Source organism: Ailuropoda melanoleuca, chromosome 16, assembly GCF_002007445.2.
Source record: "Ailuropoda melanoleuca isolate Jingjing chromosome 16, ASM200744v2, whole genome shotgun sequence".
Lineage (NCBI taxonomy): Eukaryota > Metazoa > Chordata > Mammalia > Carnivora > Ursidae > Ailuropoda > Ailuropoda melanoleuca.
This window is the reverse complement of record NC_048233.1, coordinates 65,467,256-65,491,481: the sequence shown is the minus strand read 5'-3', so window position 1 is coordinate 65,491,481 and position 24,226 is coordinate 65,467,256. Positions and strand designations below refer to the sequence as shown.

At 44.5% G+C, this 24,226-nt stretch overlaps 1 protein-coding gene across 19 annotated transcripts in view; it reads right to left on the bottom strand.

The window, feature by feature from the left end:
• Nucleotides 1–4,352: 4,352 nt before the first annotated feature.
• Nucleotides 4,353–24,226, bottom strand: part of CD44 (CD44 molecule (Indian blood group)) — an 88,698-nt gene continuing 68,824 nt past the window's right edge. For 11 of the 19 annotated variants that reach the window (XM_019801140.2, XM_034646570.1, XM_034646572.1 and 8 more), the window contains 6 exons: nucleotides 23,803–23,892; nucleotides 22,725–22,931; nucleotides 19,933–19,998; nucleotides 15,745–15,816; nucleotides 13,579–13,657; nucleotides 4,353–7,492 (listed from right to left, as the gene is read on the bottom strand). In XM_019801140.2, coding sequence (XP_019656699.2) covers nucleotides 7,288–7,492; nucleotides 13,579–13,657; nucleotides 15,745–15,816; nucleotides 19,933–19,998; nucleotides 22,725–22,931; nucleotides 23,803–23,892 — 719 coding nt within the window. In that variant the 3' untranslated portion in view covers nucleotides 4,353–7,287. The remainder of the gene's footprint in view (nucleotides 7,493–13,578; nucleotides 13,658–15,744; nucleotides 15,817–19,932; nucleotides 19,999–22,724; nucleotides 22,932–23,802; nucleotides 23,893–24,226) is intronic. The other 8 variants (XM_034646576.1, XM_034646577.1, XM_034646579.1 and 5 more) reach the window with 2 other exon arrangements.

Here is a 24,226-nt window from a genome sequence, read left to right as displayed (position 1 = left end):
CCCTCCGCCCGGGCAGCATGGAAAAAGTCATACTGACCCAGGACCTGCTTCTTCCCCTTCCAATAAACATAGATGCTGATCTGTGAGGTTATTTACAGTTTCCTAAATTAATTCTATCACCAGTATGGCCTAAATGGTGAGTGTACTTTCACCTACTCATTCCCAAGCCCTTTCTGTGGTTTCTGGAAGCCTCCTTCAGTCCCACCAGGCCCAGAGAATGAGGGCACGCTGACCTGGTTTACAGCATTTGGAGATGACCTCTTCGCTTTGACAAGCTCAATTTACCAAACTTCTGACTACAGGCAACAAAGCATGTGACGTCAGAGGCTCTGGGCAGAGCTGAGCTCCATTCCAGGGTCTACCACGTTCTATATGTGTATCTTAGGGACAATAATTAACTTCTCTGCATCCCCAGGTGCCTCACCTATTAAAAACAGGACACGAATTCTCTTTCATGGGTTATAGGAACCACTCAAAAGTGTGTAAATCCAGGAATCTGTGAGCACTTTGTAGAGGGTAACTGTTGAGGCCATTATTGATCTTGGCCTTCTGCTGTGTCCTAGAGATCCAGAGCCATATCCTGCCCTCAAGCTTGCTGTCTTGTGGAAAAGACGGGCCCATGGGCCAATTAATCAAGTGGCCGAGTAAGACCTGTGTCGATGACACCTGGACAAGGTAAAGGGGTGGCACTGGGAGGAAAAGGGGCTTGGCCTGGGGAGGGGCGCGGTGAGGCAACTTTCTGGAAACCTTGGTCAAAGCCATGGGTGGAGCCGCCCCTTTGTTTAATCCTCAGCCACAGCTTGAATGGCCAAGATTTCATCAAGGGAGGCCAGCGAATCTGCTTCTTGGACTTCTTGCTCTTTAGTCTGGCTTTACAAGCAAAAAACCTTTCTGTGAAAATCAAAGAGCCTTGGAGTCCAAAATATTCTGGTTCCAGGCATCCTAAGTTGATAGCTTAAAAGCTGATTCGAGTTCTGGAAACAATTGGGGATGGTGAAGAGAGAAGTTAAGTGCCTACTCTGTGCATAAGGGAGATGAATTGATATTCACCTAGGAATTTGATGTATGCCAGACCCTACCAGGTATTACCTCACTTAATCCTCAGAGTGGCCCCATGGAATTTTCATTGTCCTTCTTTTACAGATAAGAAAACTAAGACTTGAAGTATTTAAGATGTGTGAACAGTTAGATGATAGAATCAGTCTTAAAACCCAGGTTTGTCTGATTCTGAAGCTCGTGATCTTTCTGCTGTCTCAGACAATCTCTGGACATAGATTCACACAAGACCCTGCTCCTTCCTTTTCCAATAAATGTGGCATTTATGAAGTTGTTTATGGTTTTCTAAATTAATGCTCTTGCCAACATGGCCAAAATGGTGTGTGTGCTTACGCATAAACATGAGAGGTGCCCTCGAGGACAAGAATCTTTCAACATATCAGTCACAGATCGATTACGCTAAGGACCCCAGTCATTGGCCTCCCTGTAACCACACTTTTTGCAACATGACTTTCCAGCTCCTCCCATTCAGGGGTAGAATCAGTTTCCCATCCTTCAAGTCTGGGCTGCCCTTGCGATCTGTCTGGTCAGTAGTAAATGGTGGAATGATGGAGAGCCAGTTCTGGGTCTAGGCCTCAAGAAGCCTTGTGGGCATCTATCATCACTTGGACCCCTGCCAAGGCCAGATCAGGCAGCTGGGGGGATGGGAGGGACACATAGGAAGAGACCACTCTGCCATCTTCCCATCCATGCCAGATGAAGCCATCATAGATTCTAGTTGACCTGTTGTCTGAACTCTGCCCAGATCAGCAGCAGCACCCAGTCCATGGGCAGACACCTGAGAAATAATAAATGTTTGTTGTTTTAAGTTATTGCATTTTGGGAGTGGTTTTTAATGCACCATTAACAATTAACAGCTAACTGCTAGAACCAAAAATGTAATTTTCTTCTTAATTAGAGGTCAATTCATTTATTGTCAGTACTTCAGTTTGGATGGATTGGTCCCTAACGCTGTGCAGCTGCCATCTTGGGATCTCCCCTTTTCATCATTGTAGGAATTCCCTTTACTTTGCTGTCTGAATCCCAGGCCTTTCTCTTTTTCGGTAACTCCCTTGTTTTGATGGAGTCCATCCTGTGGGAGTTGCCTGAAAATGGGTGGATAGGTTTGGAGATAATGCATATTTGAAACGCCTTCATGCTACCCTTTCTCTTACTTTGTGGTTTAGCTAAATTTGAGTTCTAGCTGGGAAATATTTCTCTCAGAGTTTTGAGGCCACTGTTTCATGGTCCTCTATGTGGCTCTTGAGAAGTCTGATTCTATTCTGATTCTTAATCCTCTGTATTACCAATTTTCCTTCTTCAGAGGCTTATCAAATAATCTCTTTGCCTTGATTGTGATGAATTTTTTAGATGGTGTGCTTTAGTATGGGTCTGTTTTCAGCCATTGTGCCGAGCACTCGCTGGGGCCTTTTAGTCTAGCTATTCGTGTTCTTCAGTTCTGGGAGACCTCGATTTATTCTTGAATGAATCTTTCCTCTTCACTTTCTGCTTTCTCTTTCTGCAACTCCTATTATTTGTATGTTAGATGTCCTAGAATGGTTTCCTACTTTTATCTTTTCTCCTCTGTTTCCTCTGTTTTGTCTTTTCTCTCTTTTCTGGGGTATTTCTTCAGCATTATTTTCCAAACCTTCTATTGAGTTTATTTTTTAATTTGTGCTTTTGAGTTTAAATTTTTTTTTATTTTTATTTTTTTTGAAGATTTTATTTATTTATTTGAGAGAGAGCATAGGGAGGGAGGGAGGGAGGGAGAGGAAGAAGCAGTCTCCCCTCTGAGCAGGGAGCCTGACCTGGGCCTCAATTCCAGGACCCTGAAGATAGACGCTTAACTGACTGAGCCACTCAGGCACCCCTAGAATTTAAATGTTAAAGGCTCCATTTTTGTAGGTGTTCCCTCAATGTTCCTTTTTATGTTAGCATTGTGTTCTTGTTTCCTTGATATATGATCTCCTCTTGTCTTAAGGAGGTTATTAATGATGTTTTTTAAAGTTTTCTTCTCTGTGAATCATCTCCACTTCTGATGTGTAAGAGGTGGCCACAGGAAGCTAAGAGCCCTATGTGCCTGGTGGGGCTTGAGATGCGATCCTCACTGTGGCTTGCTTTGCTGGGCCATTTCCTTGGGGGAACTCTCATGTATCTTCAGAGTTTTCTCTCAGCTTTATCAGATTCCCCAGAAAGACTGAACTTCTGTCTGATGGATACATGCTTGGCTGCTGGCATTCTGGAAGCCAAGCTGGGGGAAGGCAAGGGAGTCTCAACATTTCTTATGTATGTTTTCACTTCTCAATATGGTATTTCTTTTTTTTTTTTTTTAAAGATTTTATTTATTTATTTGACAGAGATAGAGACAGCCAGCAAGAGAGGGCACAAGCAGGGGGAGTGGGAGAGGAAGAAGCAGGCTCATAATGGAGGAGCCTGATGTGGGGCTTGATCCCATAACGCCGGGATCACGCCCTGAGCCAAAGGCAGACGCTTAACCGCTGTGCCACCAGGCGCCCCTCAGTATGGTATTTCTAATGTCAACAGGATGTGCCTTACTGCCCCTCAGAGGCTCTCTGTTTTGCCCTCTTCAGAGAATGGACTTCTGGTCATTGGTTGGGAATGGGAAAGAACAGCTACTTGGAGTGAAGAGGGAGATACAGGGTTCTAACTGCATCTTAAATAGTCTTCAAAGCCATCCTCCTAATTTTACCCCCACCTTCTCCAGCACATTCCAGAGCTAACGCTGCCGATTTCTGAGCCTTTGGTGGGGGTTCTGCTTCCCACATGTGATTGACTCGTCTCAACTTCCCCACTCCTGGCTTAGGACTCCGTTTTCACAGATTTGCTCCATTACCAATGAACTGTCACTCTCCAGCTTCAAAGTTTTGTTCCTATTGTCTCTTCTTCCATTCTCTTTGATCCCCCTGGTTTACCCTTTTTTGGAATATCTCTTTATTGTCTTTTCAGAGGCCTGCATGAGAGAATGGCTATGAGTGTGTTCACTCTTCTCTCTTTACCTACTAGTCAGGATAGTTCTCAGCTTTTGAAGAACTAACACCTCAAGATATCTTACTTAGTTTGAGCTATGTAGACCACACCTTTACTATAGAAAATTAAACTTTCTCCCAAAGAAGACCCTTAAGTGGTAGAAGTCCATGTGATTTTTTTTTTTTTTAGAAAAATTTAGTATAAGGTTTCAGTCACTTCACAAACTTGTAACCTTGTGGTTCTAAATAACCCAGACAGCCAGATCGTCACAGCTCTGCCCAGCCACCCCCCCCCCAACTTCCATTCCCTTCAAATCAGAGACTCCTGAGTCTGTTTCCTTTAGCTTTTTAATAGTAGCTTTTTGGTATTTTCCAATAAGTGCTTTCAACTGGGCAATATATATATCATGCTTTCCTCGTTACTACTGGTCCGACAATAAATATACAAAAATGAGAGGAAGGGTGTGCTGTGACAAATCAGAAATAACAATGGTCGCTGTACATGCATGAACAATGAGCTATTCTTCGAAAACTCGACAGAAGTGATTTATAGAAAGGCATACCTATTACATAAGGTAAATGGACCACATTATTCTTATTCTTAAGTACCCTTGACATTTCTAGAGAAGTCAGAGATTCCTTTCTCCCACTCCTCTGCTGTACCAGTATTGAATGAACATTGGCTATGGAACAAGTTCTTGGCATCATGGTCTCAATATAAAACTTTGAGAGGTTCTGCTGGAGAAATCCATTCTGCCAGGCTTAGAATCTACAAAATATGGATATGAAGGAGTCTCTTGCACCATTTTATTTTCACCCAGTGCTAATTTAAAGGCAGCCCTCAGGAGACACAAAAGATTTACAATTGTAGGAAATATTGCATCTTAAACTCTCAGCTTAATGGCATTGCACCATTATTTCAAACGGGAGAGAATACTTCCTATTCCATGAACTCCGGGCAATATTGGAGGGGTATTGCATTCAAGGACTAAAAGCTCTGGACCTCTCCCATTCCTGTCTGAGAACACAGAAGTATAACCAAGTGAGGGACTACAACAGTAATAAAAGGAAAGATCATAGGAAATTCTAAAATAAAATAAAAAACAATCGCCTATCTCAGCCTATTTACTGGAAATGTCTAGAAAAGGAAAGCCATCCCTAGTGGTGAGACTTGTAAGACTATCCATGACGCTGAAGAGAATCTGGGGACAGATCAAGCCTGACATAGGCTCCTGTACCAGATCCGGAGTGGCTGAAGAGCCAGAATGTGTCTGCAGCAGACCAGGAAAGCTCTTGGAAAGCAGGGAGCACTTGGACATAGTGGCTGTGAAACAGAGTGGCTAGATGTCCGATATGGAACTGGCCAATGAAGTTCACAGAAGAGAAGGAAGTTTTCAAAGATCATGATTGCGAAGAGGTTATGAGGGTGGATAGGAGAGAACAGAAGTTGGAAATGAGTGCAGAAAGTGGGCCTCTCTTCTAAAAATAGATCTGTCACAATCACACCACGTATAAGCCCAGCCCTGGCTAATGCGGGACCTATTTTCTTCTCCTCCTCCTCCCTCTACCCTTCTTCTCTTATTTATTCTTTTTCTTTTCCTCTTCCTTCTTGCCTCTCTCCCTCTCTCTCTCTCTCTCTCTCTCTCCCTGGTCTTAGCAACATCACCAGTTAAACTTATCAGTTTAGGCAACAGATAACTTTTCATGGGGGCATAAGGAAGGAGTTCTCATTTTATAGGAGTCCTTACTTTACAGATTTAATTTCTTCTATTACAAATCATCTTTGGAAGTTCCAGGACCAACGGGACTTCTGAACTGATGAATAAAGACCGAGTACTTGCCAAGCAAGGGATAAAGCCATTCTTCTCTTACTTGGTCATAAACCCACCTACCTGGTGCTAAGAGTCCAATGGTGGGAAGCCCTATAACCTTCTGAGGGACTTCCCAGGCACTTAACCTACCCTGAGTAGCAGCTGCGTCAGGGACAGCTGGCTTGTTGAAGTATAAACAAATACAGCCCTAAAAACACTCAAACGGGATCTACACAGCTGCCTCCGTCTTCCCCCACCTGTGGCAATCAGTTGGCTACGGTCTATGCTCTCTTTCATTTCCGTCGGCTTCTCTTTTTGTTACAAGAGGCCAAAATGTACTTCCATATTGGTTTTGGACGTCATTTAACAGGGTCAGTGTCTATGAAATGGGATGCCACAAATGGTAGGTCAGGCAATGTAAAGTGAGTTTTCACAGCCTCTCAGGGCAGAGAACTGGTGGCCGCTCTCACATAAAGCAGCCGAGACTCCTCCGCTCGCACTTCGGGTGCTAGGACAGGAGAAAGCCTTTGGAGCCCCAGAGATAAAATAGCGCTGTCTTCCTGATTCTCTTGGAGATCTGGTTGCGTGAGCCTGAATGGGGGCTTAGTGGCTCTGAGATGAAGACTTTCAAGGAGGGCCTTCTCTCATCGTCCCGATGAGTTTTTGGGAACCAGACCTGGCTGGTGAAAAAACTGAAGGATCACAGCACAAAGGGTTAAGGTGGAAGAAGTACAGATATTTATTATGAATCAGCTTAAACCCTTTATGCCTCTGACAAAGTAACAAAAAAAAAAAAAACCAAAAAAAAAAAAAAACCATACTGATCAAAGGACCTCCAGGGTTCACTACTTCAAAAACAAGATAAATAGCTTCCTACAGATAAATAGCTTCACCTTTTGGGTATTTCCCAGAAGCATCTGAAAAATTTCCAGGGGGTCTATAGAAGGGGATGTGTAACCAGTACATTCTGACCCGCTACCCCACTGGAAAGAAATGCCTAGGGATTGGGTGGCAGAGAGGGGCAGGGGATGTGGACCCATTCAAATACCTTCCCAGGGACCAATCCCTCTTAGCCCTGGGGGGTGTCCTTGTTCTGAGGCTGTTGCCTGGGAGGGGGAGTGAAGGGAAGGTCGGGGATCTGGAAGATGTATCTGCGGCTGCTGTTAGAAGCCATCCAGAGCACGCCCTAGGGGGCGGGGGCTTCTAGGTGGGAACTGGAACAGTTACATTCTTGCAGGTTATCAGTTGGGCCCTCATTTCAGAAAACGATGCGGTTTTTATAAATTGGCTTCAAAACAAAACGCAAAAAACAAAAAGGAGTAGAAAATTTTATACTAAAAAAGGAACCTCAATGAAACAATCAGTAGCACATTGCATCTGTGAAATGTCCCAGCTCCTTCTCACGCTTGTGTCTCCAACTGCCATTTCTTTCCAAGGTCACCACGGCATGGGCGCTACACCCCAATCTTCATGTCCACATTCTGCAGGTTTCTCGTCTCGTCGGCTGTCATATACTGATCGGGGGTGTCTGAGGGCTCCTTGTTCACCAAGTGCACCATCTCCTGAGACTTGCTGGCCTCTCCATTGATTCCGCTTGGCTTCCTGTCCCCCACCGCTCCATTGCCATTGTTGATCACCAGCTTTTTCTTCTGCCCGCACCTAAGGATTTTTAAAAAAGCACGTGAGGCAGTGCCCTGACGACTCAAATCACCATCACGGTCGTCACCACGGTCAGCATCATCACAACAGTTGTGGATGGTCTGACTGAGCGTTTTTCATCTGACTGAGGTTAACCATCCAAAGCGAGTCCCTCAACCAGCAGCAAAAGCATCACCTATGCACCTGTTAGAAATGCATGTTCTCAGCCTGACCCCAGATGTACTGAGTCGGAGAAGTCTAGGAGTGGGTTTAACATCCGTGGTTTAATAGGCCCGCAAGGGGTTTCTGATGCACACCTGCGTTTGAGAGTCCACGGTCACAACGCTGGGATGCCAGAGCTAGTATTGTCCCCCTATTGCAGGTGAAGAGACCCTTACGCTCCGAAAATTCAGTAAGTTGCCCCAGTTATTCAGCAAGTAATAAAAGAATTGAGATTCAAGCCCTTCGGTGTCTGACTCCTAAGTCCTAATTCTCCTTCCTCATCAGTCGAGATGGCCATGTTTGCCTTTTATAGGCACTTTAGCCGTTCCTGCAGACTTAGATAACCCACGAGCATCATGACCATAAATCATTCCGATGTGTGTATTCAACCAAGTGCCCTTACTTCCTCTCCCAGTGGACACTTTGTTGGCCTTATCGGGGTTCGGACTGCACGGCCTGAGAAAATGAAACATTATTCTAGACGTGTAAGGCCGTATTGATTTTCATCAGTTAACACTGGGTCACTTCCATATAACTCTGGACACAGGAGGCTTAACTATATAAGGAAAGCTAGTCACTGTCACTGCAAGGGTTCTCAGTAACGTTGCTTAAGATTCAAACGCAGAAGTTCTTCTATGGAAAATCATGACCTTGATGGTGTCCCTGGGTCATAGCTCTGTCGTGCCATTGTCTTCCCCCACCCAGCCTGATGCAATCCTTCCTCTAGCCCGCCACAGGCATACTGCTGAACGTCTAGAAGTCAGACTGCTCGACGGAAGCAAAGCCGCAGAGCGTCATGGCAACAAGTAGGGTGGGGAAGAGGGGAAATGGGCTAGCATTTATGGGACACCTCCTCACCGCCAGGCACTCTACATATAATTTCACGAAATCTGCACAATAATCCCGAGATGCAACTGCTATTCGAGTTACACAGCAGTGGAAACTGAAGTCCAGGGACATTTAATAACTAGCTTGAGGTCACATAGCTAGTAAGGACAGACAGAGTCAATATTCAAATCTACGCCTTTATGACCAGAAGCCTGGGCTCTGCCCAGCTCTATTCATGCTGCCAACCATCTGGAGATTTGGAAACAGTGTGAAGTTGGAATTGTTCACTTTGCCCCTGGATATCTGGAGTTGTAGAGACAAAGCCTCTATTATTCATGATTATGGGCCATTCCCTCTAGAAATGCCAAGGCCATAAACTTTAATCTCTTATTTGGGGAAACAGAAATTATACCTTGCCCACAAGAGGCAGATCCTGTCTGCTCTGGCAAGATGCTTGCGGAGGGCAGGGGGAAGGGCACTTGAACTTCGGAGCAAGTCTGTGGGGCTGGGACTGTGGGTGCAGTCCACATAGACAAGGGGAGGGGCTGGGAAGGCTTGGTTTTGAGACCTTATTGCTGTGTGGCCTGGGGCAACTCATTTAACCTCTCCAACTCTCAGGTTTCTTATCCAGTAAGAGTACCAATCTCCCAGGACTGTGGAAAGCCCTTGAAACAAAGCCCAGCCCTGATACATGAGTCTATGATTGTTATTATCTGTCGCTGTTACTCAATGGGATGGGGCAGCCAAGGCCTTGAATAAGCATTCAGGACAGAACCTGGAACACAGTTAATGTTCGAGAAACGTTGACTGTAGTTGTTCATAGAACCAGAGCCATATGAGTTTGGGATTTGCTTGGCTTCTGGCTGCCTCCACCTAGTCGTTATATTTACTATGAAGGTGGCCCAGAAGGCTGAAGGTGAACGTCTGCTTGTAGTTTTTCAAATTCTCAAACGGTATCTCGGGGAGGGAAGGTGTCTCATTAAAGTAATTCCCATTTGCTGATCTCATGGATGGTTTAGAAGCTGAATGACACATTGTAGGAAAAGTGATGAATCATCATAAAAAATGTTGGTGCATGGGTGGGGGTAGGGACTCCTGTTGCTTAGTCTAAACAAAGTTGATTTTAAAAACGGATGACATCGAACCTGTCAGGCTCAGAAATATCATGCTTGGGTTTGTCTTGCCCCCATTTCCCTTTGGATTTCCGTGACTCTGCTATGAGTTTCTTGAGGAGGACAGGACGATTCTTGTAAATAACTAATCTAATATTTGTTGCTCCAGGCACTAATAAGTACTTTCTCTTTTTTTTACTGACTACATCACCGGTTTATTACTAAAGGACATAACCCAGGAACAGCCCGATGAAAGAGATGCACAGGGCGAGGGACGAGGAGAGGCTGGGGAGCTCCCATGCCTCTGTGAGAGCAGCATTCTCCCCGAACCTCCACGTGGTCCCCAACTCAGAAGCATTAATAAGTACTTTTAAAAGACTAGTTCTAATTTTTTTCATTCTTTTTAGTTATAGAACTTTCAGAGAGAACATGAGAGCTGAGGGGACTTCAGAGGTCGCCCAGCCAACGTCTTCATTATGTAAAATCAAAGACTAGGTCCAAGAAGTTCAAGGGTATCATCTGAGGCTACACGACCAGTTATGGCAACAAACGGAGTATCTGCAACTGAGACCTTCTGACTCCAAAGGTCAGGGATCTCTACCAAACTGCATCCTGTCTTCACCTCCTTTCTCCTTAAATCTCAGGCATCAGTCTGCTGATGTGGGAGGAGCCATACCGGGGTCTCGCCAGGAGAGGGTGGGCAGGCTGGGTGGGCTGAGAAACCAGGCAGCACACATTTAGGAAATGGAGGAATTTACCTTGAAAGATTTGGGGGAGTAATTTAACAACTGCTCTTCTGTCTCTCCTGCCTGACAATCCATAGCAATATTTAGGGATTTATTTTGCATTGTGTCGGACCTGCGCCACCCGACATGGTAGCCAGCAGCCACAGGTGGTTATTTAGATTTAAACCAATTAAGACTGAACAAAGTTAAAAAGTCTCCTCCTCAAACTAGCCACATTTCAAGAGCCTAGGAGCCACAGGTGGTCAGTGGTTGTGTGTTAGTGCAGACGTAGAACTTTTCCATCATCGCCGAAAGTTCTATCGGACAGCTTTGGTCTAGAGGATAGAACGAGGTTGGGTGAAGATAGCCACAGCGAGCTTGACTCGGCAGAATAGAAGGAAGGCATTTCTAAAGGGCTTTACAGGGGGGACCTACATGCAGAGGGGGGGAAACTGCCGTCTGGCGGGGAGAGGTTCACAGAAAAGATGATTAGTCCCATGAGACTGACAGCTGGTGAAGGCCTTGTCCGCATAGCCGGATAGTGACATCCTTGAATCATTCCTGCTTTGTGAAACTTCCTCTCGTAAGGACCTCACATTCGTTTCTCCTCTTTGTACAAATCGGATCAGCTCTTTAGGGGAAAATCCCCTAACCCCTCATGGGCCTCACTGGATACCTACCAACCCAACTGGCTCTTAAGACAGTCGTTCGCTCTTAAGGAAATGGAATGAAGTAGGGTTTCCATTGGAAAGCTGAAATTCAAGGATTCTGGTTATGAACAGCAACGAAAGATGATGTGGGGCATGATGGAGATGGGAAAAGCTAAAGAAATAACAGGACCCCTCGATTGGCATCTTTACGCCACACAACTCACGGGTCACTGTCCTGGAAGCCCGTGGTCAAGCCTTGCATGTCAACTTCAGTGACTGTCTTTCACTTTCATCTTTTAACCAAAGTTCATAGAGCGGTGCCTGGCACAGCGTACGTTCTCACTAAAGATCAGCGGACTCAAGACAGCAAGTCAATACTACTGCTAAACCTCGAGGGTCTTCTGGGTGGGACGGCACCCTTTCCATGTTTAATCTTTCCTTCCTCGCCAACTCGGGTCATAGGAGCCACTCACAAGACGTTTGCTGAATAAACGGAATGCTGCCATAGGTCCTTATTTTCCACCAAACTTTCTTTGATGAAAATAGGATTCTGGATCTCTCTAGAATGTAATGTTCAAAGCAAAAAGGCCCCAGCTTTTTAAGAGGATTAGAAATGGGCTTGCGGCTTTAGAAACACAGTGCACATTAAGGGGCCCGTGGAGCCATTACCCACCCGTTAGCTGCGTGGCAAATCTGTTTTAGATTATCAAATCAGGACATAGTAATTTACGGCGTCCAAGCAGCTCCTTTCCCAGTGAGATACTCGTGTCCCTGTTTGCCTGTTGCTAGGGTGACGGCTGGTCTTGGGACGAGGGGGAGGGCAGCCGTGGGGCCCCCCTTCTGCGACCGACAGGATGGGGAGCACTGCGTGAGCTAACCAGCCCCCCTGTGCAGACTCCAGCTGCTCTCAGGGACAGCTGAGATGCTTCTCGAAGGACTCTCCCACATGGACAGCATCTGGGGCCAACGTTTCCATGGCGACGTGTGCAAAGCTTATGGACTGTATATGGGAGCAGAACGGGTGCAGTCTAGGCCCTGGAACAAAAGGACTCCTTTCCAACAATAGGAAATTCATCTTTAATTGAGCAAAAGTAATCTAAGAGAAAACAAGAAGGCCAAGGGAAAGTATAAAGACGCTTTGTAAGGGCTCCCTCAAGTCACACTATTTAAATTCGGCAAACAAAATCTCTTTCCATTTAGTCATAGGAGGCTCCTAGGAGGGCTTTCAGATTTCTTTTCCTAGTGTTTGTTCCTTATACAGTTGGCTATCATGAGTAATATTTTTATTATTCTCTCAAAGGTACAGATAACAACAGCTATTTGACTTTAATATAGCACTTTCATTAACTTGTACCAGCATAAAGTGACATTATCTAGTTTCCTCAGATAACCCGAGATACTGCATATGCACTGCACATGGCCATAGAATTAGCTGTTGCTTTCCAAAAGCCAACAAGAAAGATTCTAGCATGTTCTCCGGGTCCTCTCTCCAACCAAGGAGCTTCTTCTGGCCTGTTAGATGATCCAGTGATACAATAAAGGGAGCCCTACTTGGAAATACGATTCTTTCACCTTGTCAGAAGCAAGCTCCAGGGACATTTATAAAAGGAACATTCAGCCTCTGAAAACACTGCACATTTAGCGCATCTTGAACGGGAAATTTAGACCCACACTTTGGAGTGCCCTGTCAAAATTCATGTTGCTAGAATGTGGTTTTCCCTTCATTTCACTTAGGCGGCCTTATGTCTGGAACCTGGTCACAGCTCAGTCAGGTACACGCACTATTTAAATAACTTCCGACATGATAGGCCTTGGTTGAGGTGAGGAGAGAGAAGGACCTCTGAGGATATGATAACAGACCACACACTGTTTGACTGTCTTAATCAGGCTTTTCCAAGGAAAATTCTTCACCATTTCAAAGACCTTACCGTCAGGGAGATCTTCTTAAGCAATAACCTGAATCCTTTCAACTACAGTTTCCAGGCAATATAAAATGGTATTATTAAAAAAAACAAACAATAAAAAAAACACAGAAACCCAAGACCTATTTTAGGTAAGGGTTCTAGAAGGTTCCATGGGCCAAAGGCAGGCTAAAGGGGATGACCAATTCCTAGATCTTTATACAGTGTTTTTGCCCTTTGTGAATGTACTTACTAAATATTGCTTAATCAGTCAATGAATGAGTACACACTTTCATGCCTTCTGGGTGAGATATTTTATAACTTTCATCAGATAATGTCTCCATGGGTTTAACCCTGAAAAATTTAAGAACCTCGAAAGATTCAACACTACCTACAAGTGATGGTCCAAATAATCACAGTGTCTCTTTTATCTAAAGAATGTGCCAGAACAGGGCTTCTTAAACTGTACCACGCACATGAGTCCCTGGGATCTTATCAAAACACAGACTCTGATATAAGAGATCTGGGTAGGGCCTGAAAGTCTGCATTTTTAACAAGTGTCCAGGGTGTCGAGGCTGCTGGTTCCAGGGGCTACACTCTGGAAGTTCATGGAGCCCACGTGTTACTGATGTCCTTTCAAAGCAAAGGCCCCGCGGTGCATTCCCTTACCTTCTTCGACTATTGACAGCGATGCAAACGGCAAGAATCAAAGCCAAGGCCAGGAGGGAAGCCAAGATGATGAGCCATTCTGGTGAGAGTGAACCAAAAGACACCCGTGAGCTTGGGGAATAGACTTTGTAAAGACAAAAATGCACTTTATAAATGGACCTGGTCCGAACAAGGACTATACTCAGCACCACAGAGGAGTCTGGCAAAATGGCCCTGCCAACTGGCAGATAATACCAGCACAACTCTGCCAGAGGCTCTGCCCGACAGGCCTCTCATTTTAAACTCTTCTCAGCAGTTAGAATTTTCAAGTTCCTCCAGGAAAAGCATGTCTCCAGAAAAGCATAGAATGACCCGTAGAAACTTGTAAATGCCTTTGGCACAGTATTATTAAGGAGACTAAAGGAAATTTACGCTTCCCTCTAAAAGAACATTCTTCTCCTATATAGGAGCATGCACCTTATGTCTTATTAAGAAACACAAATGGGGGCCATGCACTGGTGGGTGGGAAAAGGACACCCCCGAGGAGGGCTGAACTTCTGCACATTCAACGGTGGGGGGATCATTTGGCAAAACATATCCTTCAAAAGGTGCATGCTTTTGGTTCAGCTTTTGGTTCCTGCTTCTGGGAATTTACAGGACCTCAGAATTCATTTCAAAGATGTTCATTGCTGTGCTATTTATAATAGTAAAAGTTGGAAACAACCTAATATAAGAGTAAGGGATCCGTTACATGAATCAGGGCATACCCACTGTCTTCTGCCGATGAGAACAGGAGAGTATTTACTGACACTGGAAAGCTGTGGGCAACAATTTGGGAGTGGAGGAGGTTAACTAAGCAGCATGCGTGCTGTAATTACATTTTTGTATATAAATTACATTTTTAAATGATGGGAAGGGCATCTATGAAAATGGTAACCGTGGCATTTCCGGATGGTGGGGTAGCAAATAAATGATTTAAATTTTTGTCCTTTGGTTTGTATTTTCCAAATGTCTCCAATGGTCATGTAGCACTTGTGGACTCTGGAGATGTTATATACAGGTATCAAGTTTTAATAGGATAAAAATATGACTTGACAACTTGAATATGTTCTCTTGCCACGTGGGTTGCATATCTGTGCAATTAGCTAGAAGCTCAAGAACCAAGAAGGAGAGGAAGTCATCGACTGACGACTCCCCCTTGGGAGTCTTGGGTTTCCTCGAACTTCCTGCTCAGGACCGCCTCTGCCTGGCTTCCACCTGGTTCGGTGAGTGTGGGGAGGGAGGTGGAGTCAGGAGGTGGGCAGGCCACCAGGTGGTCCCTGGTCCCATTTCTGTTCCTTTCTTTGGTCTCTCCTGTTCTCTCTCACTAGAGCCGGGAAGAATATTGCAGATTGCGTCTCGGCCACCCCCTCTTCCCTGGCAGCCCACTCCCTCTCTCCACTTGCTCCTATCGCAGCTATGCTCAGGCAAGCTGAGGCAAGGGGGAGAGGTGCACCCTACATTCTTCCCTTTCCCCGAGGGAGGCTCAGCTCGGAGGCCTCTGAAGAGGGGAAAGTTAAAAAGAGAATTTACAACCCTAGGAAAACCCTTTCTTCTTTGTAATCCCCCCCCCTTAGAAGTGCTCCGTTTTGAGCCCAAGTCAAATAAAGAATTTGCCTCAAGTGCCTTAAATCTTGATGCTCAAGAGAGCCAGGTGTCCCAGCCTTCTTACCGCACGATGTGACTCATTTGGACACTTTCTTCTGCCTGGATCAGGAAAGACTGTCTCTTGAGAAGCAGTCGTTTGGGGACCAGAAGAAAGTTTTTACTCCCCCTCCCCCACACACATGGCCCTTACGTCTCCTCACTGTCCGCAGTGTGAAACTTACACGCTTTGCCCCCAACCCAGACATAAAAGGGAAACAGGTGCCGGGATAGGAAGGACCTGGGTATGGGACAGAGTCCCCTGCGTGATGGATCACTCACGTGGGAAGGAAGCCTTAGTAACTAACATGCCACTTCTTTGGGACAGACCAGGGACAAGTCTGAATATTAGCTCATTCAATTTATGGGACCCAGAAAAAAGAAAGCTCCATTCTTTCCTACCAAGTGCTTTCATTCACCCTTGAACTTATAAAGAATGTGTTTCTTTAGTTAGTTGTTTTTTTTTTTTTTTTTTTTTTTTTTGCCGCACAGCTTGAAACTTACCTGGAATTTGAGGTTTCCGCATAGGACCGGAGGTTGTGTTTGCCCCACCTTCTTGACTCCCACTTGAGTGTCCTAAGGGGAAAAAAACAACATCTCTCAACCGAACTTTGGAATGCATAACGATGAGTTCCTTACAGAGCAGCACGCAGGGCCAACCTCCCTAGGCTCTGCATCGCTGGAAGCTATTTATAGATCCAAGCCACAGACATAAAGCGTTACAAGAAAGATATCTCCCCAGAAAAGTTGGTTTGATTAAGGCCAACATCTGGAAATGTTGTTGTTCATCAAGGACATGAGAATTCTCACCAGCGGGACTGTGCCTTGGTGAAGACCTTGGGCTCCAGAGCAGGGCAGCCCTGGATTCGAGTCCTGCCTCCGCCTCTTGCTAGAGACATCTGCTGAGTCAAGCTACCCTCTCCAGGTCTCAGTTATTTCATTCAAAAAATGGGGCTAAGACTAAAATCCGCTTCACCATAATTTTACAGAGGTTTAAAGAAGTACACAAGAATGGGAACTGTGCATAGCTGCTCCATCCTATTTCTGATTTAGGACCTTGCTACTCCAAGTGTGGTCCCTGGACCAGCGACATCGGCATCCCGGGGGAGCCTACTAAGAATACAGAATCTCAGGCCTCACCCCAAACCTACTGAGTCAGAATCTTCATTTTTTCTTTTTTTTAATTATTTTTTTATTTTTATGTTCAATTAGCCAGCATATAGTACATCACTATTTTTTGATGTAGTGGTCAACGATTCATTAGTTGCGTATAACACCCAGTACTCATCACCACACGTGCCCTCCTTAATACCCGTCACCGGTTACCCTATTCCCCCAGCCCTCCTCCCTTCCGTAACCTTCAGTTTGGTTCCTGGAGTCCAGAGTCTCTCATGGTTCCTCTCCCTCTCTGATTTCTTCCCGTTCAGCATTCCCTCCCCTCCCCTGTGGTCCTCTGTGCTGTTCCTTATGTTCCACATACAAGTGAAACCATAGGAAAACAGTATGGAGGTTCCTCAAGACGTTAAAAACAGAATCTTCATTTTAATAAGATCTCTAGTGGATTCAAATGCTCCGGAAAGTCCAAAGCAAATCTAACAATCACATCCAGTCTCTTCACAGACACGAAAATAAACAATAAAAAATAGGGGTTTAAGGGGAAGTGGTCTTTTCTGTCCGGGAAAAGTTACCCAATTAGAGACCCTGCTAATATGTTATTGAAACATGCCTTGTTTTCAGAGGAATGAATATTTCCTACCACTACAAAACAAAAGGAGAGGGCACGTATTGCATGGTGCACTGGGTGCTATATGCAACTAATGAATCATCGAACTTTACATCAAAAAATAAAATAAAATATTAAATTAAATAAAATTAAATAAAATATTAAAAAAAAAAAAGGAAACAAAGCATCTCAAACTGGAAGGAAACGTCCAAGACCAAGAATCCACAGCTCTGCATGGGAGGCTCATCAAAAGGAGGGAGGCATCATATTCTAAAAGAAACTTTTTTTTTAAGAAACTTCTAAGACATCGGTGACGAGCCTAAGTCAAAGCTGCAAACAAAAGATTTTGTTTGGTTTTTTATGCTTCCTCCACTGTTTCAAAACAAAATTTGAAAACACCCCACAAAAATGAACTTGCTCCCTCCTACCCACGGGGAACCCACTGCAAAATTCTGAAGTCCACCAAGGGAAGAAAAAGCCAATCAGGGCAGCCTGTCTGGCCAAGCAATGGATGAAGATGGCCAGGGTTGACTTAAAGGAAGATGTCTGTGGAGAGTCAAACTGTAGACAGTGGACAGTGAAATTCTGATGATCGCGGTTATTTTGGGTGTAGGCTGACTCCTGTTTTAGCAGATGTTTTCGTTAAACTCGAAATGGAACAAAACAAATTCTTAAGAGACCTCTGGCCATTCAGCACACTTGGATGGTGGTTTTGTACTTTGCAAACCTCAGGAGTCCACGGTGCTTTTCCTAGCTGCCCCCCGGGGTCCTTGGTCATCAGCACGTCTTCACCTGCATGGGTCATGGGATGTTGGCCATCTACACTGGAGATCTCTGGGCTTGAAAGTCGTCTAAGCAGTATAGGCACTCTCCCTGGTCTTTCTCTGACTCATAACAGCCTTTGATATTTGAAAAGGAGGCCACTAATGGATCATAATCTCTTTATTTGGGTTTTCAAAAAAAGCGCTCCCAGCAAGGAAAGATCTGGGTGTGTGTACAAGATGGAACCTCCCACTTGAACAATACACACCTGCACAGGAGTCAAACAAGAGAGACCGCTCCCGCCCACCTGATTCTCACTTCAAGCAACAGCCAGGGAAGATGGACGAGATACAGCAGGCCTCACCTTGCGCCCCGGAGGTCTGCAGATCCAGCCAGGGTAGGGCTGGCTGGGAAAGCAAGCTTTGCAAAGATGGACACTTGACACTGTAATTTGGAGATGAGATCCAACCTGAGACGTGTGCGCAGAGATAATTCAACTGGCCTTGACTGTGAGAAAAACAGTCAAGGACAGAGCTTCTCAAACTTGGGCGCACATACAAAACATCCAGTGTCAGGGGAGGTCTAGTTAAAATGCAGACCTTGATTCAGCAGGTCTGCGATGGCTGGGGATTCTGCATTTCCAGCCAGCTCCTAGGAGATGTCCCAGTGGCTGGTCCAAGGACCACACTTGGAGTAGCCAGGGTCTCTTGATTTTAGGCATGGTTTTAATAACTCCCTACCATTTCCCAAAGTTTTTCATTTTCCTGATAGCTCCCATTCACCCCAAAAACTCCGGGAGGTAACGGAGGCAGGGGTCCTGATCCCCTTTTTACTAAAAAGGAAACTGAGTGGGGGAAAAGCTAAATGCCCCATCCAAGGAACCTAAAGAGCTTGGCACTTCTGTCTTTCCTTTAGCAGCATCCTTAATGAACCCCTCTCTCTCATGCTCTCGCAGGAAAGTTCATTACTGAGCCACCGTGTAAATATCTATCTTCATCTTTGCTTTAAGCGTGTAAGCCTTTAGGCCTGGAGACAACTGTAGCCCTGACTTGGGCATGAGGGGAAGACCATGGTCCAGGTGGATTACCTGGTTCTCATGGGGTCACCTGGACTAATGATATCAGGGCCACCGGTATCGACAGGACCTTTCAGTGGTCACAGCGTTGCTGGTCACAAGTAAACCTGCCTCATGTCAGACTTTTGTTGCCTGCAGTAATGTTTCCAGGGGTGTGATGTGAGTCACAGCAAACAAGTATCTATTTAATAATACGTGCCTGGCAGTAATTATGGTCATTACAGAGTGTTTTCTCCAGAACATACTTATAGAGGCAATATGAGACCTCGGGGCTTGAAACCTGGCTCCACCACTCAACTCACCAGTCATGTCAACCCAGCCAAGGTATGTGCCCTCTCAGAGTCTTAGTGTCCTCATCTGGAATACAGGGATGCTAAGAGTACTTACATAAGTCATAGGGTTTGTAGGATGATTACATAAAGTAATATTAGATGAACCATATGAAATCGTGGATTTTTGACTGTTGACCTACGAACATGGCAGCTTCATCTGGTCCACCCTAGCATGTGGAAAGTGTTTAGTACAACACCACCAGCACACGGTAACTTCTCAGTAAATGCTAGCTATGGTGCCATGTGCTGGGGGTTCTGTTAAATGCTTTTTATACCTGTGTCATCGTTTAGTCTTTAGAACAATGCCCTGCGACAATTATTATTATCCCAATTTTAATTGTTAGGAAACGGAGTCTCAAATCTCATAAGCAACATCCTCAGTTAGTATATGGAGGAGGTGGGATCAAGCCCAGGCCATTAATACTCCAAGACCCACGTTCTTAATCAGGCCAGTGTAGTAGAATGCTAAATTGAGACCCTCCCTGAATTCTTCCTGATCCTTCCATATGCAAGACTTCTCTTCAGCTCAGTAGTTCTCTAAGTGTGGTCCCCGTCCCTGCAGCATCAGCATTACCAGGGAACTTACCAGAAATAAAAAGGCTCAAACTCCACCTCAGACCTACCGCTTCAAACCCTTAAGAACGGGGCCCACCAGTGTGATTAATAAGCGCTCTCTGTGGCTGTGAGGCATGCTAAGAAAGTCCGAGAGCCACTCTTCTTGAGACACTGACTCATACTTTATTAATCGTCAGCAGGCTCAATGGTGATACCAGCAAATGACCATAGCAGCTCAAACTCACCAGCTGATTCTGATCCGTGAGTGGTGTGGGACGTTCCACTGGGGTGAACTGAGGAGTCCTGGTCTTCTGTAAGGAGTGATCAAAACAGGCTCATTACTGGGTGTTCCGCTGCAATCTGCATTTCCTCACTTTTGCAATTTCAGACATCCTATCACTGAGTTTAGTGTTTTCAAGGTCACCAAAAAAACCAATGGCAAGGAGCCTTGAATGGCTCCACGGTGTACTAATTACTGTTTATTGCTAGATCCCCTGGTGAGTACGCCAGGGCTTCAATCAAAATGAAAGAAACTAGGACAGCGCAGACCATCCAGGATGACCACAGGAAGTGTGGTTTTGGTAGAAATCTAAGAACATAACACTCTAACAAAAATATTATCATGTCTTCGCAGATCTGAGGTTGGAACTTGATACTGTGTCTTGGAAATGAAGACTCTATGCTTCGAATAACACAAATGGGACCAATGGGAGGGTGTGTACTCTCTGACTCAGAGCCTGAGCTGCTAAAAGAGATTTCTCCGAGGCAGGAAATAGAGAAATGGTTTTGGTGTGCAGTACGGGATCCTGGTGTTGAATTATGTAAAACTTCAAAGGGAAAGGTCAACTGCTTATTTACAGAAAAAGAGTCTGAAGATAAGTGAAAAAGGGATGAGAAGGTGAGAGCTAACATGTAAAAAACGTGGACCTGGTTATTAAAATAGGTTTTAAAAAACATTTTTCAAAATTTAAATCTGTATTTCCAACACCAAGGGTTAATATAATCCCATCTTCCCAAACATCTATCACCGAAAGGCTTTAGATTGAGACAAGCTCATCAAAAGCTCAAATCTGGGTCCACAGGTCAAATCTGGGATTCAGCCTATGGAAACCCTTGTTTTTCTCCCTCTTCCCCACACATTTTCCAATGTGCTGGAGTCTTAAAACAAACAGAACAAAACAACAAGACAAACAACAATAACAACAAAGAGGGACAATGGTTTCATAAAATGGCTACCATCACCCATTATGAAGACCTGTAAGGAAAATACAGTAATCTGAGCATCACCATTTCCTTGATTAGAGAAGGCAGAGGTAGGCGTCCTGTCATCTCTCGTGTAATTGTACAGAGGAGACAGATTGCTTTGTTCCTTAGTTAGAATACTCGAAAACAGCATTTGCTGAAATGCCAACACCAGTACCCCCAATACCACCACCACCATTGTCCACCATTGCCACCACCACCACTACCACCATGGAAACAGCAAATGTTTTAGTTCTTAACATTAAGCATCAAGATGGAGAAAAAGCATATGGGAAGAAATAGGCTTTATCTGAGTGGCCTTGGAAGAAAACCAAGGATGAATCACTTACTAATCATTTGATCCATGAAGAACCACAGAAAATCTGTTTGACCATGGAATTTTAGAAGGAATCAGCATGTATGAGGATCAATCTTGTAGAAAGCATTTTATTTACTAACAAATAGGCTATGTAACCCTTCCACGATACTATTACTTTTAAAATTGCCATTTAAAATTCAAATTCATTTGATTATACCACAGTCCTTATTCTGCCAAGAGAAAAGAGGCAGTGCTCTAAGATTAACTTCTTCGGAAGAAAACAAGCAATGCTACTCGGGATGTTTAATAACTGAGGGCAGAACCATGCTGAATAATGAACCAAAGGGTGTGAGGAGCTTTGTGTCTTGCCAATATCACCAAAGTTAGTATTTTTAAAAACTGCTTTTCTGGAAGCTCTGGGGGAGCAGCCCAGAGGAAAGAATCCAAGCACTTGGCATTCTGAGTCTTCTGTCCCCATATCAATTAGAGAATCACAGATGTCATCCATTATATATACTAGGTTCTCATAAGACTTATTCTTTTGGGGGGGGGAAGAGAGGAAAACCTTGCTAGAAATATATATATATATATATATATATATATATATATATGTATGTATGTGTATAATATATATATATGTTTAAAATCACAAATCTTCTGTATAATTCAATGGCTGAGTGGCAAGAAACACTTGAATCACTGGCACAGGGTGGAGAGATTCCAATTCTTATTTCTTAGCCAGAGTAGGTATTTCCAGTTGTTTTTTCTTCAATGTAAGTCTCTTAATGCAAATGAAGGAACAAAGAAAGGGAGAAGTAGGGGAGACTGCTTACTTGAGAAACTAAGTCTCGCTCTCCTTTTAGGTCCATGTCCAACTTAATTGAATAAGTCATCTCTAGTCATCTCTTTGCCATTGCAACAAGAGAAATCATGCCTACTCATTACTGGTAGGTTAAATCATAAAGTTTGAGGTGTGAATCGTAAGAAGGTTTAGCCACGAGCCCTTCACCGAAAGTAAAATTCACCAAATCCATCACCAGTAAAGATAATAATTTCAGAGCAAAGATATTAGCATATGGAAATTACTCACACATTGGGTAAAACCTTACTAAACAGGTAGCATATCTGAGTTGAATTGAATGAAATTGCTAATATTTAACTACTTTGACCTACAAAAGCATTGATTTCATACGGCTCAAATTAATATATTGTAAGATTAGGAACAAAGAAAGAAATTCTACCATAACAACCAATTCACAAAATTAAACATAGACTACACTGGCAAATAAAAGCATTATTAATCTAAAATAAATCTAACTTTACTTGCCCTAGAATGATGACCTGTAATAAAGGCCATTCCCATAACACAAATCGGTCTAATCACAGCCCACAAAGAAAATGTCCCCCTGCAGTATGAAAGTATGTGTTGTTTCTCTCCGTAGAGAAATCAAACCAGATAACAGATGGCCAAGTTACCTGCAAAGAAATGAATAATGTTAGAGTTGGAATCTCCAGCAATATTAACTTCAGTAACTCCAGGGGACCCCGTCTTCGCAGGGGTCACCGGGATGAGGGTGCTGTACTCCCCGGTGGCTGGCAAGGGAGAAGTTGAACCTTCCAGTGGAGTAGCTGAGTCTTCGGGAAGACGCCCACCTCTTCTCCCGCCTCTGCCATTGGTCCTGTCTGTGTGGAGGTGCGGATCAAAGGTGAGCCCCCCTTGGTGAGGCCATCACCCATCAGGCGCTTGTCTCCAGAACGTGCCAGTGCTGCAAAAGCTTTCCACTTGTTATTCGTGATCGCAGAGCAAAAGACCATGCAGTTCGTTCCTACTATTGTACAGAAGTGATATTTTGCAATCGGCACCACCTGGACATGACTCAGTGGAAGTGATTTTGGTGGTCCCAAGACCCAGGAGAGGCATTTGTCGCCACATCTGCCTGGATTGTTAACGTTAGGTTTATGCCACCAGGGCTGTGACCCTGAAGTCAGCTCAGGCACTAGATAATCTTGAGCTCTTACTCAATTGGACCCGCCTTTGATGAAATGGAGAAAACACATCATTGAACTGAAAAGTAAAATTACGCTGCCTGCAAATGGAACCGTAAATGCCAGGTTTTAAAGCCGTGAGGCTTTCATTACTCTTTCCTTTGCCATAAGGGCACTGCTTCTTAGTCACCAGTGCCACGGATGTATGTCCAGAAGATGAATGGCAAAATAATATGTTGGTGAAAGGAGAACAGAGGGTCATAGAATTCAGACCTTTGCACCAATTATAAATCATCTGTAAGCGATTTTGAAACCACGCTACTAACTCCAGAGCTTAAGAAACCTGACCTTTCAGATTAAGAAATACAGTTTGCACTTAATGGACAATAGCTTCAAAGAGGCCCACAGAGCAGAAAAATCAAAGAACCACCACCAGCCACACCTTCCGATCAGAAGTAAGAGCATAAAGGCAGCCCATTCCTGGGCCTCCAGCACAGACCCTGCAGAGTGCCCATAATTTACGGCACTTTATCAAGGGTGGAAGCCAGCTGGGCTCTACGATCCTTACTGCTAGATGTTGGGGTAGAAGTCATCGGGTGGTCTTTATCTTCTTCCAAGCCTCCATGTGATGTAGGGACGGTCTGAGTAGGACTCTGCTCTGTTTCAATGAGGGAGGAATCCAGCATTAATGTGGAACCATGAAACACATCCTCTGTTATCCGCTGACAGGGAGGCTCTAGCTGTGGTGATGTCAGACAGCTGGGTGCCTAGAATACCGAAGTGTGTGGGTACCGTGCTGCTCTGATTGATAGAAATGCACAACAGAATTCTGTTTTGGCCCTCATGGGCTCCTAAGAACCTCTTTTTCAGTACAATCAACAAAGATAAAGTGCCAAGGTGAAGCCTGAGCCAAAACTTGGTCCATCCTGGTTCATCCTGGCCCCATTGCAGCACTGCTTCTGGTCCCTTAGGTAAACCAGGGAGCACAGAGA